This window comes from Sabethes cyaneus, chromosome 1 (genome assembly GCF_943734655.1).
Source record: "Sabethes cyaneus chromosome 1, idSabCyanKW18_F2, whole genome shotgun sequence".
In the NCBI taxonomy this organism is placed as follows: Eukaryota; Metazoa; Arthropoda; class Insecta; order Diptera; family Culicidae; genus Sabethes; species Sabethes cyaneus.
The window spans coordinates 60882167-60898457 of NC_071353.1; the positions used below are offsets into that span (position 1 = coordinate 60882167).

The 16291-nt window shown below is 37.7% G+C and overlaps 1 protein-coding gene across 1 annotated transcript in view; it reads right to left on the reverse strand.

The window, feature by feature from the left end:
* Positions 1-14264: 14264 nt before the first annotated feature.
* The window catches only part of LOC128745734 (uncharacterized), a 202420-nt gene continuing 200393 nt past the window's right edge, over positions 14265-16291 (reverse strand). Inside the window, exon 7 of the mRNA XM_053842815.1 lies at positions 14265-15720. Within this exon, the coding sequence (XP_053698790.1) occupies positions 15565-15720 (156 nt within the window). The 3' untranslated portion in view covers positions 14265-15564. The remainder of the gene's footprint in view (positions 15721-16291) is intronic.

Consider the following 16291-nt stretch of genomic DNA (forward strand, 5'->3'; position numbering starts at 1 on the left):
ACCCCGAAAGTTTTGGTTGATTTCTTTTCATTCATTTCATTTCATTTTATTCATGTAGGGTACGTGAGGGTACTTTGAGCCCATTAAGCGGTAGCCTGAACTATGTTCAGGGAATAAGATTTTTATACCTGTTGATAGAATAATATTTACTGAATATCGGCGTGCATTTTAATCTTAATGAAACACTACTGAATTTGAGTTATAGCCGCGAGAAATGATGAAATTGCTGCGGTTAAATTGGCCGCACTTTCTATAGTGGCGCTAGTGTATCATTGAATCGTTCATATACACTAGCACCAGAAGCAAGTGATTGTCACTCAAATACTACAGTGGACTCTCGGAAAATTTAACTCTCTGAAAAGTTAATTGTTCAGAAATGTTTAGCGAATATCAGCTCTCATGCAACCCTCTAAAAAGTTAATTTTTACCTTAACTTTTCTGAGAGTTTGAATTTATTGGTTGTCCAAGCGTTCGTCCACACACTAGTGTTTACCTTCTATCTTTATTTCTCATGTTTCGGTTTATTGTAGCCTTTTCACAGTTTCATACAGAGTCGCATCATAACGGGGTTTAAATTAAACTCTTGTACCGGACAGTTGCAACAATAGTTCAATACGAGCACATGGTTACTTCAGGACAGAGGTGGGCACCGCTAACCGAAATTTTAGCTGCGCTAACAGCTAATCCGCTAAATTAATAACGTTAGCTTCGATAACTGCTGACCACTAAATTAATAAAATTTTAGCGGAAGCTGACGCTAACCGCTAACCACTAGATAGGTTTACAACGCAAATTTGGAACGATGTCTTTTAGGATTTCACCTGCATAGCAATGTTCCGCCAACAAACGCGGTCTATGGCTGTCCGTCTCCATTTTCTCGAATGTCCCAAATTTTCCCGATTTTGCTCCACTTGGTTAACCCCCCTGCGTCTGATACCAACTAGATTCGAGGCGAACATCATGTTTGAGGAATTGTTGTCTGGCAGTCTCACAACATGTCGCGCCCATTGTACCCTTGCAGCATTAGCAACTTTCTGGAAGCTGGATTCGCCGAAATGATGCGTTAGCTCGTGGTTTATCCTTTTCCTCCATACAGTGTTCTCCCATACACCGCCAAAGATAGTCCTAAGCACACGACGTTCAAAAACGACCAGTGCTTTCATGTCCTTATCGAGCATTGTCCACGTTTCGTGCTCGTAGAGGACTACCGGTCTTATTAGCGATTTGACTATGGTACATTTGGGTTCATTAGTCCACTGTTTACTGCGTTACGTTTCAGTTTGGAATACTGCTCGACAACCGTCTGGAACGTCCTTCCGACAATGTCAACGTCGTTAGCGAAACACAGATAAATTGTCTAGATTTATTGAAGATCGTGCCCCACGTGTTAAAAGTTAAAACCCGCACGTTCAGTAACACCTTTTAGCGCGATGTTGAACAGGAAACATGAAATACCATCGCTCTGTCGAAGTCCCCTGCGTGTTTCAAACGAGCTTGATAACGCGCTCAATATCCCCACACAGTACCGTACATCATCTATCGTAGCTTTAATCAGTCTTGCGAGCTTCCCAGGAAAGCCGTTTTCGTACATAATTTTCCATAGCTCTTCACGGTCGATAGCATCGAAAGCAGCCGTGAAATATATGAATAGGTGGTGCGTAGGGACTTGGTATTCGCGACACTTTTGAAGGATCTGTACGGCGGCGAAAGATGATCTGAGAAAGCACTTTATAGGCGGCGTTGAGAACAGTGATCGCTCGACGGTTCTCACATTCCAACTTGTCGTCCTTCTTGTGAGGTGGGCATATTACCCCCTCCAGAATCTGTTTTAAAGAAAATGTTCATATCTCTCAACAATTTTCCTCTCGCTAAAAAAGTTAGCGGTTTATTTAGCGGTACATAAATTTAGCGGAAGCTAACAAAAACGCTAATGGTTTTAAAAATTAGCGAAAACGCTAACTGCTAACCAAAATGTTAGCTGAGCTAGTTAGCTGTTAGCGGATTATCGGAATTGTGCCCACCATTGCTTCAGGATTATTGGTAACATACTGGAAAAGCGCAAACTTAGATTGAATTTTAAATGCAAAAAAAGGAATAGCAAGGAACTAAAAATAAGCGCGAATATTATCAAATTGTAGTCGCAGACTATTCGAAAAAACAAAAGTAAACTAGTGTAACCGACTATTTTAAACTTACTGAAAGGAGTATTATTTCATAAAGATCTTGCTACATATTTCTTTTCATCATAACTTCCAAATACATAAAAATGTGTATCCTATATCCCGGAACGCATTTTTCGCTTTTGTATTTATCATTTTCAATTATTTTTAGGACTACTCGGAATAGTCAATCGACCCATTCCCCAATCGATTAACTTTTCCGAGAGTCCAATGTAGCTATATCAACACGATAGAAGAGTTTCAGGCGCAACGGCCTCGCATATTAGGCCGTATGAATAAAACAGTTTGCTTTGCTTTTCCCGTTTCAATCGTATGGGAGCATCTGCTCTAACTCTTTTGTTCATACGGCCTATTGGTAGTAGTGTAACTAGGGCACCATATGCTGAAATTAAAAGCAAAATGCTGCAAATTGCTAGTGATTGAAAATTGATTTATATTATCATATCTGAGGGGAATTTTTGTCTTCTTCCGTGATAAAAAGAAGTAGAATTGTTCTGTGATACCATATTCACAGCTGTTTAGTTTCTAGAATAAGTAAACTTGATCATAATTGTGTATTTTCCAAACCACAATCAAGAGCGGATACGTGTAAACGATTGCGTCTGTTTTGATGTTTATTGAATAAAATTTAGCAAATTACTTACATTTTTATGAAAATAGTTATAACTCATTAAAGCCTATGAGTGCTACATTCGTTTCAGTATTGTTATATAGCGGCAAAGTTTTTATTTGGGAAAGCGTAGCCAAAAAAGATAATGTATGCCGAATTTAGTAGCGTGCTGGAAATACCTTCCCGTACCCTACCTCACGAAGTTTGCAAGGCGACGACTATATATTGCCAATATATGACTAAAACGTATATAAGCAAAATTCTTGCTATTTAAATTTACCATGATTCTTGTACAAGCAACATGTTTTCAGGTAATTTTACCACTTTTCATGATAATGTCTAGTAATTTTGACTGCGATTCTGTTACTTTTGTTATGCGTCGAGGTAACGCCGAAAGTAACCCATCATAATTTTGACTAGAACAATGCTTAAGGGGACATGAACCACTAAAATTTTTGAAGAAATCAATTTTTTGACGTAGGACTACGTCTTTATTTACTATACTGGGTCTGGGTAGCACTTTGTGAAAACGAAAATATAAGTGTAACGTTTGAATGAAAGCAATATTATAGATAATTACTAGTTCTACAAATGCCCCATACACCACTTTTTCAAATTCTGCTTGGCTGAGGCACAGTAATCAAAAGAGCAACATCAAAGCGAAAAGTGTATGCCAAGCCTGATGTCAAAAGAGAAGGACATTCGAATGGCACGTCATATTTGCGATGAACGTGCTTTGGCTTTAATGTTATTTGTAATCAATGGCGCTTTTAAAGGCCACAAGCGAGTTACAATAAGATTATTGAAACATATCAAGCTGCGCATAAACATATTTAATACAATAATCTGTGTGCTGGTCATTCATCACTGTTTCAATCTTTATGATACACAGAAGTGATTTTTAAAAGATCTTTATATCTCAATGGTTGTAGGCGTTATACCACCTTTGCATTCAACGAAGAATTGAGTCTGGATATTTCGCTCTTCTCTTTTAAACATTGACTTAAACAATGGCACTCACAGATTTTTATAAACATGCACATGCCAGAAATGCAGTATACATTAGTCTTTGATCTAATGATCTGATATAATCCTACGTCATCATTTTGTACAACCCTTAGGGCTTGTAGTTTTTTATTTCAGATTTTGATTCTGCAGTCTTTTCCGCTTATTTTGATACTACATTTGTAATGATCCGACCACAGGAAGTGGCCGAAAAACGATCATACACATAAGCATTCCAGTGCGGCGTGGAACAACTTCGGCGGAATAAAACGCCGCTTCTGAAAAACCACGATTTTCAAGCTTTATGTAACCTTTTCTCAGAAACCACACAACGTATTGGAACAAACTTTTTTTTTGTTGGCAGTAGCTTGGCAAAGACTTTTATAACTTTTGAGGTTTGTAAACGAAACACAGCCAGAGAAAAACGAAAAAGAAGAAGAAAAGATGGCTGAAAAAATAAAATTCTGTCTTCTTTTCCTATTTTTGTAAATTTTTGTAAAATTGTGTAAATTTATGAATGCGCATTTTATTTTGGTGTAAAACAAGCTAATTCATAACTATGTATCATATAAAAGCATCAAACATCCACATCCAATAAAATAAAGCAAATAAAGGATAATCCGCGATCTCATTCTACATTTAAGAAATCACGGTTTTCTCCTAAGCTTTTACCACTAGTCGGTGTACACATTTCATAATAAATACAGTCTATCTAATTGATATACTGTCATTCTCGATGATTCATCACAAAAACGGCATTAACTAGGCATGTTTATCACATAAATTGCAAAAAACTTCAAAATACAAAACAGGGGTAGAATGCACCACAGCGGGATCGAACAGTTATAAAATATTTTTAATTTGCAGTACGTCTTTTATTTAAGATTATTTATTAAAAATGTAGCAATATTATGTATTGTATAGGACTTAGAATTTGCCTTAAACCTAATTCTAACTAACCTTTAGTTTTCAGAAGGTCGCATAATGCATGCAAAAAAGTTGATTATGCGACCTTTTGAAAACTAAATCCAGAATTGTACTTTGTTTAACTTACAATATTTCATCACACATCAGTTGGAGAAAAATAAATTAATAAATTTTATTGCCAATTATGTTGAGATATGAAATATATTATATACCAGCAAACAAACGTGTGGACAATTGCTATAACAAACGCTTGCGCCATTTTGGAAGCCTAGTTTTAGGAGTTTATCCAACACGTGATTATATGTAAATTTGCTGGTTGCGTTTAACGCCTAGCTAGGCAAACTTGGACCGTTTTGCCCACGGTTGGCGTTTTGCCCCACATAATGATTTTGACTCTTGCTACAAATCATCAAAAATAACAAAAAATACCGGTTTTTGTTAGGAAATTTCACCAGGAGTAAGTGTAAGAAAGATCCCAAAGTCTTCGAGGTTGAAAAACGTGGAACAAACACACCGTTGTTCTGCAAAATGATGTTTTGCTTAAGTGGTGCGTTCTGCACCACTTTACCCTACTTTGACAATCCACAGATGACTCCACGGGAAAGCAATATCAATATCAGCATTGTTGTTAATTCGTAAAATGGTCTATGTGGGGTAACCATTGGCGGAACAAGGAGGGGCTATGAGAGAGATTTGGCCCCCCTAGAAAATTGATCTGGGCGACCAAATAAAATAGTTGAAAAAAATGCCGGGAGCTTTAGCTCCCCCTAGAAATGAGCGCTAGTTTCGCAATGAGCGCAATGATGGTAACAGTTACTATGGTCCTTGTTTCAGCGTAAATTCAGTAATTTTCCTGAATATATGCATGATATATAATACGTTTACGAGTTAATCTAATATAGCTGCCCGCATTGTCCATATAATGTGGATTATTTAATTGCTGGATACAAAAAGCTCCGAACCTCAGAACTCAAGGAAAAAGTATCCATAAAACAGTTTCGGAACTTAACATTAGGAAGCTGAATCATTTGAGCTTTTTAGCTCCATTATAGTTTTCTATCTTTTACACTATTGTTTTACACAAGCGATCACTTGCTTGCAAGTTTTTGCACGATAGAACGTGTATTACCGGAGTGCTGTCAGTGCGTCGAAGCTATAAAAACCAAACCATAGATACTTGCTGTTTTTTGCTGACATCGGAAACAGTTACTAGAAAAAGCAATAAAATGCATTCAATCAGATATGAGAAGAACACCACCAAGCCTTTCTGCTAGTTTTTGTTTCAATTTTGAACCTTTCTAGTAAATTCAGGTAGGTACCTACCGTAAAACTAATTAAAAGGGATAGTAGTGATCAGTTAGAACCAACGTGGTGGCACGCTAGAATTTCAGCGTAACGAACATCTATTCTCATTTCGCATTCACTAAAACTGCATAAACTGAGGTCGTATTCTCATTCATTCTACAGAAAAATATCATATGATGAAAAATATATTACAAAACCGTAAGAATATTAGACAAATTACATTAAATTGCTGAAATAATCTCAAACTGCCATCATTTGGTACAGCCCACATTAAGTTTTGTTACCCGAATGGATCATTGGAAAAGCTAAAAAAATCAGAGGGGTTGTGTACAAGACACGACCGCATATACAGGTGAAGCAGGACTACGTATGTAAGTCTCTTTGTATAGATGGTAGCATGTATCCATGCTTGTAATCATTCGATTCTTCATGTATACATGCTATATGCAACATATATACATTATAGTTACTATATATATAGTTCGGCGGATAGAAAACCAGGCGAATTGGCATCCCTGATTTATGAAATTAAATTTGAAATTATGGTGAAATGTGCAGGTTTTTACGAAAAATAATCACTGGCGGGTGTTGAAAATGACTAGTTCTATGAAAATAAAGTGTATTTTTTTACCATTACTCCTGCATTTTGGATTTTGAAAAGCTTTTGGCTCCGCTTTTGACGTTTATTTGGCTCCCGATTTTCTATCCGCCGAACTATATATATAGTAACTATAATATACATGTTACATGTAACATTGCATACGTTCAATTCTCAAAAGATTTCAAAGTTATTTCTATGTGTATTTGGAAACAATTTAACAAAATCAAGAACACAAACTATTGCTTTCCTGCTACCTTATTGAAATTAAAGATTGTTTTTATTACCCATGGTTCCCCACGTTGAAGGGATTTTACCAATTCAATCCTATTTTATCAACAGCACGCCGTTGACAGCACACGTTGAGACAACGAACTTGTGTCATTTTTTCTGGCTCACTTCCCTAACACAGACATCAAATTGGACTAGATTTAATCGCGTTCGTAAGAAATCTGTCGGCACGAGGGGGCTTTGTCATTCTTTCTGGCGTACTTCCCAAGCAAGGACATCAAAATGGTCTAGGTTTAATCGCGGTGTCAAGAAATCTTGTTGAAATGAGGTAACTTTGTCACTTGTTTTGGCTTACTTCTCAAGCACAGATATCAATTTGGTATAGGTTTAGATCATCGTAAAAAATCTTCCAACCAATCACGAAGCGTCAATTCTAGTAAAACATAGGTTCATTATTTTCAATTTTTCAATAGTTCGACATCAAGAATCCATACTTTTCTTTATTTGGGCCAATTTTTAGAAGATTTTCCAATCGATTAGTGTAAGAACATTGAAAATCGATCGGAAAACCGCTTAGCTATTAGCGCTCAAAACCTATCATTTTTCGTGATGCTCGCATTTTTCGATTTTTTGGAATGACACCCTGTCTCAAAACTTGCCGTAAGACGTGGTCCTACGTCAAAAATTTCACAGATGGCTCCAGCATAGACATATTCTGTCAAACACACTCAACGAACGTCTATGACCGACTGTCAAACTGCCTTGCAATCTGATTGGTCCACCTAAAAAGACCGGTTCAGATTAACCGTTATCAACCGTCAACAACAACGGAACGGCAAGAAATTATGACGTGTAATCTGTATCAGCCTTAAAGTTTACTCTAAATATGCCACGTGTGGCTTTAGTGTCCATCTAGCGGTAAGCATGACCAAAAGCTACCTACAATGATCCATTAACATAGCTTTAGCACAGAGAACAGACTACCAGGTAATCGACACAAAGTGTGTCGCGGTTTGTTATTGTGCATCGAACCTAGGACAGGACGTGCCAACTGGCTTCTTACTCTTCTTCTTATTATTACCGCCATCCCGATTGAATATTCTTTGTTACACTCTGCACCACTGTTGCCTGCACATATTATTTTAAGAATAACTTCGTTTGCCGAACTACAGCTCTCGAATACGCCACAGTTTATGCGACCAAAATCAAGTTTTGCATTTTATTTTGAAAATTGAAATTCGTGTACAAACAAAACTAATGTAGAACCAAGCATAGAACCACAGAATATAAAAGAAATCAAAATTCGGAAATAATAACTTATTGTCGTATTCCCACTAATGAGTTTCAGCAACACTGAAAGCGATACCGCGTTATATTTTCCAGTCAACGGTTACTCGTCGCTTTCAGCCAATAAGAAATTGAGTCAATTTTGGGTCAACGCCGCGGTTGACACTTGGCACGTCCTGCCCTAGCATCGAACTGTCAGTGGAAACCGGGTAAGAAATGTCAGTGTGAAGTGAACCGGGTTAGCTTGATTGAATAAATCAGGGAAAGTATTTATTTGCATTGAAATTTCAAACCCCTCGCAAACCGGAGCATGCTGGCTTGATTTAAATTGTAGTATTTGAATGTTTGCATGAAATATAAGAAGAAGAAGACAACGACAACAATCAATCTGTCACTGAGCTGGCGCCTCTCTCTCTCAGGTTAGAACCTTCCTATGAATAAATCAAAAAAATAATAAATTGTCTTAGGCTGACCAGACGTCCCGGATTTGGATGGTGTGACCCGGAAAGTGTCTCGCCACAGACCAGCAGGCGTAACACTGAAGCCTCATTCCATCGCCAATAAAAACGATTATTTTAAACGTTCACTTAAACCAAGACTCAAACAACAGTCGCTGCGCGAGAACGCCGCTCGTCTGCCATAGCGCTGTTACCATACAAGCAAATTGATAGCATTGCTTAATTTTATAGCAACCTACTCTGCGTAGTGCGAAGACTGCACCAGATGATGCTGGTGAGCTTTAGAGTGTCACTGAAACGATGTTTTGGTAGAAAATTTGTACGAAGTGTTACGTCTGTTAGTCTGTGGTCCCGCATTGATTAATTTTTTTATCATGCTGAGTTTTGAAATGCTCAGAGAAACGCATTTTTTTCTAGGAACTTTCAAAGAAATTCTCTTTTTACGAATTATCGATGAAATAAGTGCAAATTAATGTAGTTTTGTATTAATTTTCCTCTAAATAGATTTTTTATATACTACAGGATCAACTTGGCAAAAAGTTGAGCTGGGTTAGAGCTCTTTCAAGTAGTCGTCTCTTTTCAATTCGAACTTGAGCCACACCTCGCCAATTTCCCAGGCGTCTCAGAAGTCACAATTGGCTTCCGACCTGGCCAAGCTAATCCGCAAGTTTGCGCCAGGGGCCGGTGGGATTTTTAAAGGTATGGTTTCTGTCGTCCGGCATCCGTACGACGTGTCCGGCCCACCGTAGCCTATCGACTCATCAGATATACCATGGGAAGCAGGGATGCTTGTAGCTCCAAACAGTACCGGTTGTGGTTCCTATGCCTCAGCTACTTTCGGCTTTCAGTTGGTACTTGACCAAATACCGTCCGTAACACCCTCCACTGGAACACATTTGAATAGCATTGGTGATGCTTATTGGTTACCTGGGTGGCTTACCCTTCGCAAAACGTTACAATCTACCGCTACCAGGTCATCGTATACGTTAGCACAAACGTAACAGTGAAGCACAGATTAACAGACGTAACACTTTGAACAAATTTTCTAACTAAATATCGTTTCAATGACACCCCTAAAACTTGGAAAAAACACTAGCATCGCCTGGTGCAGTCTTCGCGCTACGCGAAGCCATAAATTTAGCAATGCTATAAATTTACTTGTATATTATCTGACAACAGCGCCAGTGCAAGTGAGTGGCGTTCTCGCGCAGCGACTGTTGTTTGAGTCTTGGCTTAGGTGAACATTTGAAATGATCGTTTTTATTGGCCATGGAATGAGGCTTCTGTGTTACGTCTGTTAGTCTGTGAGCATACTATGAGCATTGTCAAAATCCTTCGAGAAACTTCTCAAGTAACAAATAAGTCATTGAAACAAGCATTGAAACATCAAAGCATTGAAACTGCTGTACTTCACGCACAGACTAACAGACGTAACACTTCGAACAAATTTTCTAACAAAACATCGTTTCAATGACTCCCCTAAAACTTGGAAAAAAATCACTACTGCGTTACCTGACTCACTGCGAATATGCGTTGTGTTCGCGGGATCGTGTTGGTTCGAAATGTTTCGAAAAATATCGCCCTTGTATTGAAAATATCGTTAATTTTGATCACTAAGAATAACGTACTCAAACGTTATATTTCAAGTGGCAGTAGTACGCAATAATTGTACTGAATTGCTATTTATGCAACTTTTTACAAGTTAAATGCAATAACAAAAGCACAACTTATAAAAAATCGTTTGTTTTCGATATTAGCTGCATATGGTGTGGTCGGACACTTAAGCAGGTCATATGTTTAATATGCTCAGTAAACAATAATTTCGCAAAATTCCAGTAATTGCTTTGTACTATAATCAAATATCAAGCTTAATTTTGCAATGACACCTCGACTTTACAATGAAAACTCAATAAAATATATTTAAATAAGAGAAATAAACTGGTTTGTCTTGTTCATAAATCCGGACACCTCACATCTCAGTGAATTAATATCCGGACACTTTTGAATCGTTTTCCGGACAGGCAAAACTTTCTCGTATTTTGTCTAAGAAATGTATGCCCACTAACAGACGTAGCACTTCGAACAAATTTTCTAACAAAACCTACCCCGTAACAAAGTGACAATTATTAACAGTTTCCCATAACACCCGCCGGTGTCAAAAATGTCGCGACGATCGTTTTTACGTGCCGGTACAATTGACGCACCTTCGATTTGCAAAGGAAATGTTCACTTTTGTTACGTTAAATGTGAACGCTAAAAGCTGTCTGGACAACGATTCGAAAAGTGCATATCGACTAATTCAGCATTGTTTCATGTTTTCGGCAAAACTGTTTGAATTCTTGGTGGGTTGCTTGATTGATTTATTACAAAATTGTCACTCTTGTGTACGCGTTGTCTGCTCTAAAGTATTTAAATATTGCGTGTTTTAGTGAAAGTTATCCGCTGCGCTATTTAAAATGAAATGCTCTTGCATGATTGCGGGATCGATTTGGTCGTTAACAGAACAAGTTAAGCAAAATTCAAGAGTACGCTTGATTTGTATGGGAGCTGTCACATTGTTACCGGGTTGAACAAAACATCGTTTCAATGATATCCCTAAAACTTGGAAAAAACACTAGCATCACCTGGTGCAGTCTTCGCGCTACGCTGCTATAAATTTAGCATTTATATTATCTGACAACCGCGCCAGCGCAGGCGAACGGCGTTCTCGCACAGCGACTGTTGTTTGAGTCTTGGCTTAAGAGAGAATTTGAAATGATCGTTTTTATTGACGATGGAATGAGGCTTCAGTGTTACATCTGTTAGTCTGTGATATGTCTATAAGTAAATTACTTATCACTTGTAAAATGTAGTGTTAAATAATCATCTCTATACAATTTTTTACTTTTAATGCCACTTTGATGCCATTAACGGTACGATATTAGTCAAGTGCTACACTGACCCACTTACCTAACCAGAGAACGAGAGTGATTAAGTACTTCTACATTAAATGGCTTAAAGTATGTTGGATTTCCAAATAATTGAAAGGTTCCATGGATCGAGACTCTTTCTCTTACCACACCTTCTGCCTGGTTGAACGTGTCCTTTAGCATTTTCTAAGAAAAACATTAGGTAGTTACCGTCAATAGTCAAACATGGCCGCACAGACTAACAAACGTAACACTGAAGCTTCATTCCATCGCCAATAAAAACGATCATTTCAAATGTTCACCTAAGCCAAGACTCAAACAACAGTTGCTGCGCGAGAACGCCGATCGCGTGCGTTGGCGCTGATGTCATGTAATATACAAGTAAATTTATAGTAAGCTGCTTTGCGTAGCGCGAAGACTGCATCACCAGGTGATGCTAATGTTTCTTCCATATTTTAGGGGTGTCATTAAAGCGATGTTTTGTTAGAAAATTTGTTCGAAGTGTTACGTCTGTTAGTCTGTGATGGCCGGTTTTAAAAAACAAGGTTTTAAATCCGGACAGCGTAATTTTTATTTATAAAAATGCACTTTATTTCAACACATTAATGAATGAAACCGTCTCAATTAATTCAAACTAACCTTCTTTTTTGATACTAAGCCTAAAAAGATGATTTCTTTGTAATAATAAGTTCCCAAACCCTTAAATCACGAAAGTATTACCTTTTAGTAATAACTTGCAGAAAAAAGACACTGCTTGGCACCGACGTTACGTTTGGATTTATTTAAGCTATTTCGCGCAGCCTACTTAACCACCGTTTATGTTTAAACGATCTTAGATATATTTGCAAAGTAATCCACATAGCTACACCTCATAAATTGTATATATTATTACTTAATAAGAATAAATTAGTGAAGGTGTTCGGATTTTGATGCAGCATTGTATATTAGCAGTGAGTCAGGTAAAGCAGTAGCATCACCTGGTGCAGTCTTCTCGCTACGCAGAATAGGTTGCTATAAATTTAGTAATGCTATAAATTTACTTGTATATTATTTGACAACAGCGCCAGCGCAGGCGAGCGGCGTTCTCGCGCAGCGACTGTTGTTTGAGTCTTGGCTTAAGCGAACATTTGAATGGATCGTTTTTATTGGCGATGGAATGAGGCTTCTGTGTTACGTCTGTTAGTCTGTGAGTGAAGCCTCTTTCCATCGTCAATAAAAACGATTATTTCAAATTTTTCCTTAAGCCAAGACACAAACAACATTGCTCGCTTGTGCTGGCGCTGTTGCCAGATAATATACAAGTAAATTTATAGCATTACTGAATTTATAGCAAGCTGCTTTGCGTAGCGCGAAGACTGCACTAGGTGATGCTAGTGTTTTTTTCCAAATTTTAGAGATGTCTTTGAAAGGATGTGGACTGGCTTGACATAGTCAATAAACAATTCAATTGATTCATTGGAATAAGTTCTAAGAATCGATAGTTCTAAGAAACGGTTCTTTGCTAGGACGTGGTTCCCAACAAACAATTTCTCGTTAAATTATCGTTTGTAAAGCAGTTTTATTCAACTTAGTGCTGAATAATTGCTCAACTATTTTCAATCCAAACTTCTGTTCAAACCTTGTTCACACAAATTAGAGGAATTTATTCAACTATAATAAAAGCCCGATTGATGTTGTATAATACTGGCTGAGGTACGTTTATTCGAATGCATGATGTAGTAAAAACGCATATTCGACCAATTTATGGTTTGTTCAGTTCATTCCTGTGTGGAAAAAAGTATTTGGAAGCAACTGATTGGACTACCAATTTGTCCAGAGCAGATTGTGTCTCCAAAAGTGGAGAGAGAGTTTCAGAGGGGAATACAGAGATTCCGCCGGAGGTTGGATATATCTGGGGCACCGCAATTAGCTGAAGTTGGAAAGAAGTTTGGTACCCGCAAGAATTGTTACGCTTTAATTTTCGTGAGGGAAAAGACAACGATCATACTGCGGTTTATGATTCGGAAGACAGGCGAAGGCAGAGTTCCATGTTTATCGTTCAAACAATAATGTAAAACAGTGTAATTGGATAGATATACAATATTTTTGGTTGTTACCAGCATATGGCACCCTATATTAACTACTTTGAAATACGTCTCTCGCTGGTTAACTTTCGCGCTGTTGAGAGGATAAGAAGGATGCGTTTCAAAACGATGCTACAAAAAATACATGATTAGTACTGAAAAGTTACAATTATTTACCCTTATTCTTGTTTACGGCTGTATCCTTCATTGATACGAATAGTATTCGAGTAATGCAAATGAAGGGATGTTGAAACCCTCGAATTGATTCGAAGGAAATCAAGCAACTCTATTCTGATTAAACTGGTTCTAATTCTATTTCCGATTGACATGTGTTATATCATATGGTGTAATTCTGATCAGAAAATGTTTGATCAGAATATAAAATCGAGACAAGGAATAAGGGTAATTAACTAGTGCGGCAACTCTTGTACTCACCTTTAATTAATAATGATTGACCTCTAATTTGAAAAGTGATTGTTTCACATAGGCAATTTGCTTCAAGGTACAACAGTGGACTAACAAACCAGACGCCGGCTGTTCGAATCTCTGCTGAGATTTAGAATCAGTTGACTAATATCTTTCACCGGTTTCTTAACTGAAAAGTCGAGGTTTTATTATAACAGGTAATTTGACTTCTATTTAAAGGATTTGTGATAAATAATGCCATGTTCAGAAATGTAACGAGTCGCTTTAAGTTATCGCATTTATTTAAATTATGCAGATTTCATACAACTTGTTCGGTCACACGAATACACGTCCGTTGGACCGTTGCAGTAGCCTTCGCAGTGTATGTATTTGTGCTTTCGGCACTCAATGTGAGTGAACATCCCTCCTATTTGTGTCTGACTCTGTCTATCTACTTCGTTTTGCCGCGTAGCCCATTGGTGTTATTAGCTTCGATTTTCAACTTGCAACTATCATTTACAGAAAAAAAAGTATCATATTGAACAGGCTGAGTTTGATTCTACATGTCCGCCAATATTTGTCCGTGTTTGTATAGTGGCTATCTGGTTGCAGTAATTTTATCTAATGCGTGTGCTAGAAACCTTCGACTCCAGCTGTCACCATTGATCTGATTTCACCTACAGTTTGTTTTCTACTTTTCTCTAAAATAGCGTAATGCAGTTTGCTCAAGGAATCATAGAAAGCTGCCTAGCATAATCTAAAGAGGGAGGGCCCTGATTTCGTCTAAAAATAAATATCTTCATCCTCTACATAGCAACACAGTACAGTATATAAGCTCGGTGACCGCTAATTACTTAATTGTTGTTTCGTATTGCTTTTCTACGCCTTTCTACCATCCTTGTTCTAATTGAGTCGCTCTAGTATGAGTTAAGCTAGACTGATTGACATTAAATACTAGGATAATAAACTGAAATACTTCCATGCTCTAAGCCAAAACTGAATTAGAAATACAATGTACTCTCAGAAACCACTCCGCTCCTTCCAGCTGCTAGCTAACGTTTCGACGTTGCTTTCCACAGTTTCCCTTAAGAAAAGGTTGATGTTTGTATCAGTCTTCTTCTAGGTTTACTAATAATAATAATAATTACTTGTTCTTGAACGACTTCACTATTCTGTTTTATGCTGGGTTTGCACAAACTAGTTTTAAACGATGGAAACATATCACGAATTGGAATGGCGATCAATATTGTTCATCGTTTTTCCTGGCTCCTACAGACAATTTTGAATCATTAAAAATTGTAAAAAAATCGTAAAATTGAATTTAATATCATTTTTTGCTTTAGGTGTTTTCCACTCTGATTCTAAAATTCTCTAAACAATTGTCTGCGTACACAAATCAAAACTACGTTGGGATACGGAAACGCTATCCAAAGTTTAAAAGGAAACAAGCCCCTTTTACGGAAGCAAATTAATCAATGGATCAAAAAAAAAAACAAATTCAACTGAACACTAATCAATATCTTGTTTTCCTGTTACGGCTCCTAAAATTATCGTCATTATTATTATTGTTATTATTATCATTTTTATTAATAAACATAGATGGTCTTCAGCTGGGGCTTCAGTTCAGGCGGTATCACCGGAGCAGGTTCGTGTGATTTTCGCGACACCAACCGCTTGAAACGGCCGGAGAGCTGTCGCTTCAGTCCTTTGAAGCCGGTCTTCTCGTTATGCACTAACGCGTCCTGCAATAGGAAAAGATAGAACGAAATTAGTTCTGGTTAGAGTACAAGCTACATTTTGTTTTCTAATGATCTGCTAATGATTCTAATGAAATGATTTTGAAATTAAAGTTAGAGCAAAAAACTTTTTTCCTACAACATTGTTCTAATCCTTCACGTGGTACTTATAATAAAAGCTTTGTGATGTGCTGGTTGAATTCCAATTGGAGCAACACCATCACGCATTAGCATTTGGGCTGCGTTCAGCCAGCATTCACAAATCGTGTGGGATAGAGCGTCACGGCCAACCTCCGTTTTGAGCATGACTCAGCCACAATAGCCTAGCATGAGAGATTTTCTTCTATCTTTTCATTACACACAATGCCTAACTTTAAGGAGGCAGGGCGATGCAGTGCTGCAGTAAAATCTTTGTGGACGCGATAGTCACAACAACTATGGCCTCGTCAATCCATTTTTTAATAGACGGTGCGTTTCGTTAAACCGAATGCGAGGAGATTACTTTCGGCAGTTTGAAACGGTTGAATCATTTTGCTTCCTACCGAAGGTAGATCTTACATTCAGCAAACAAATACGA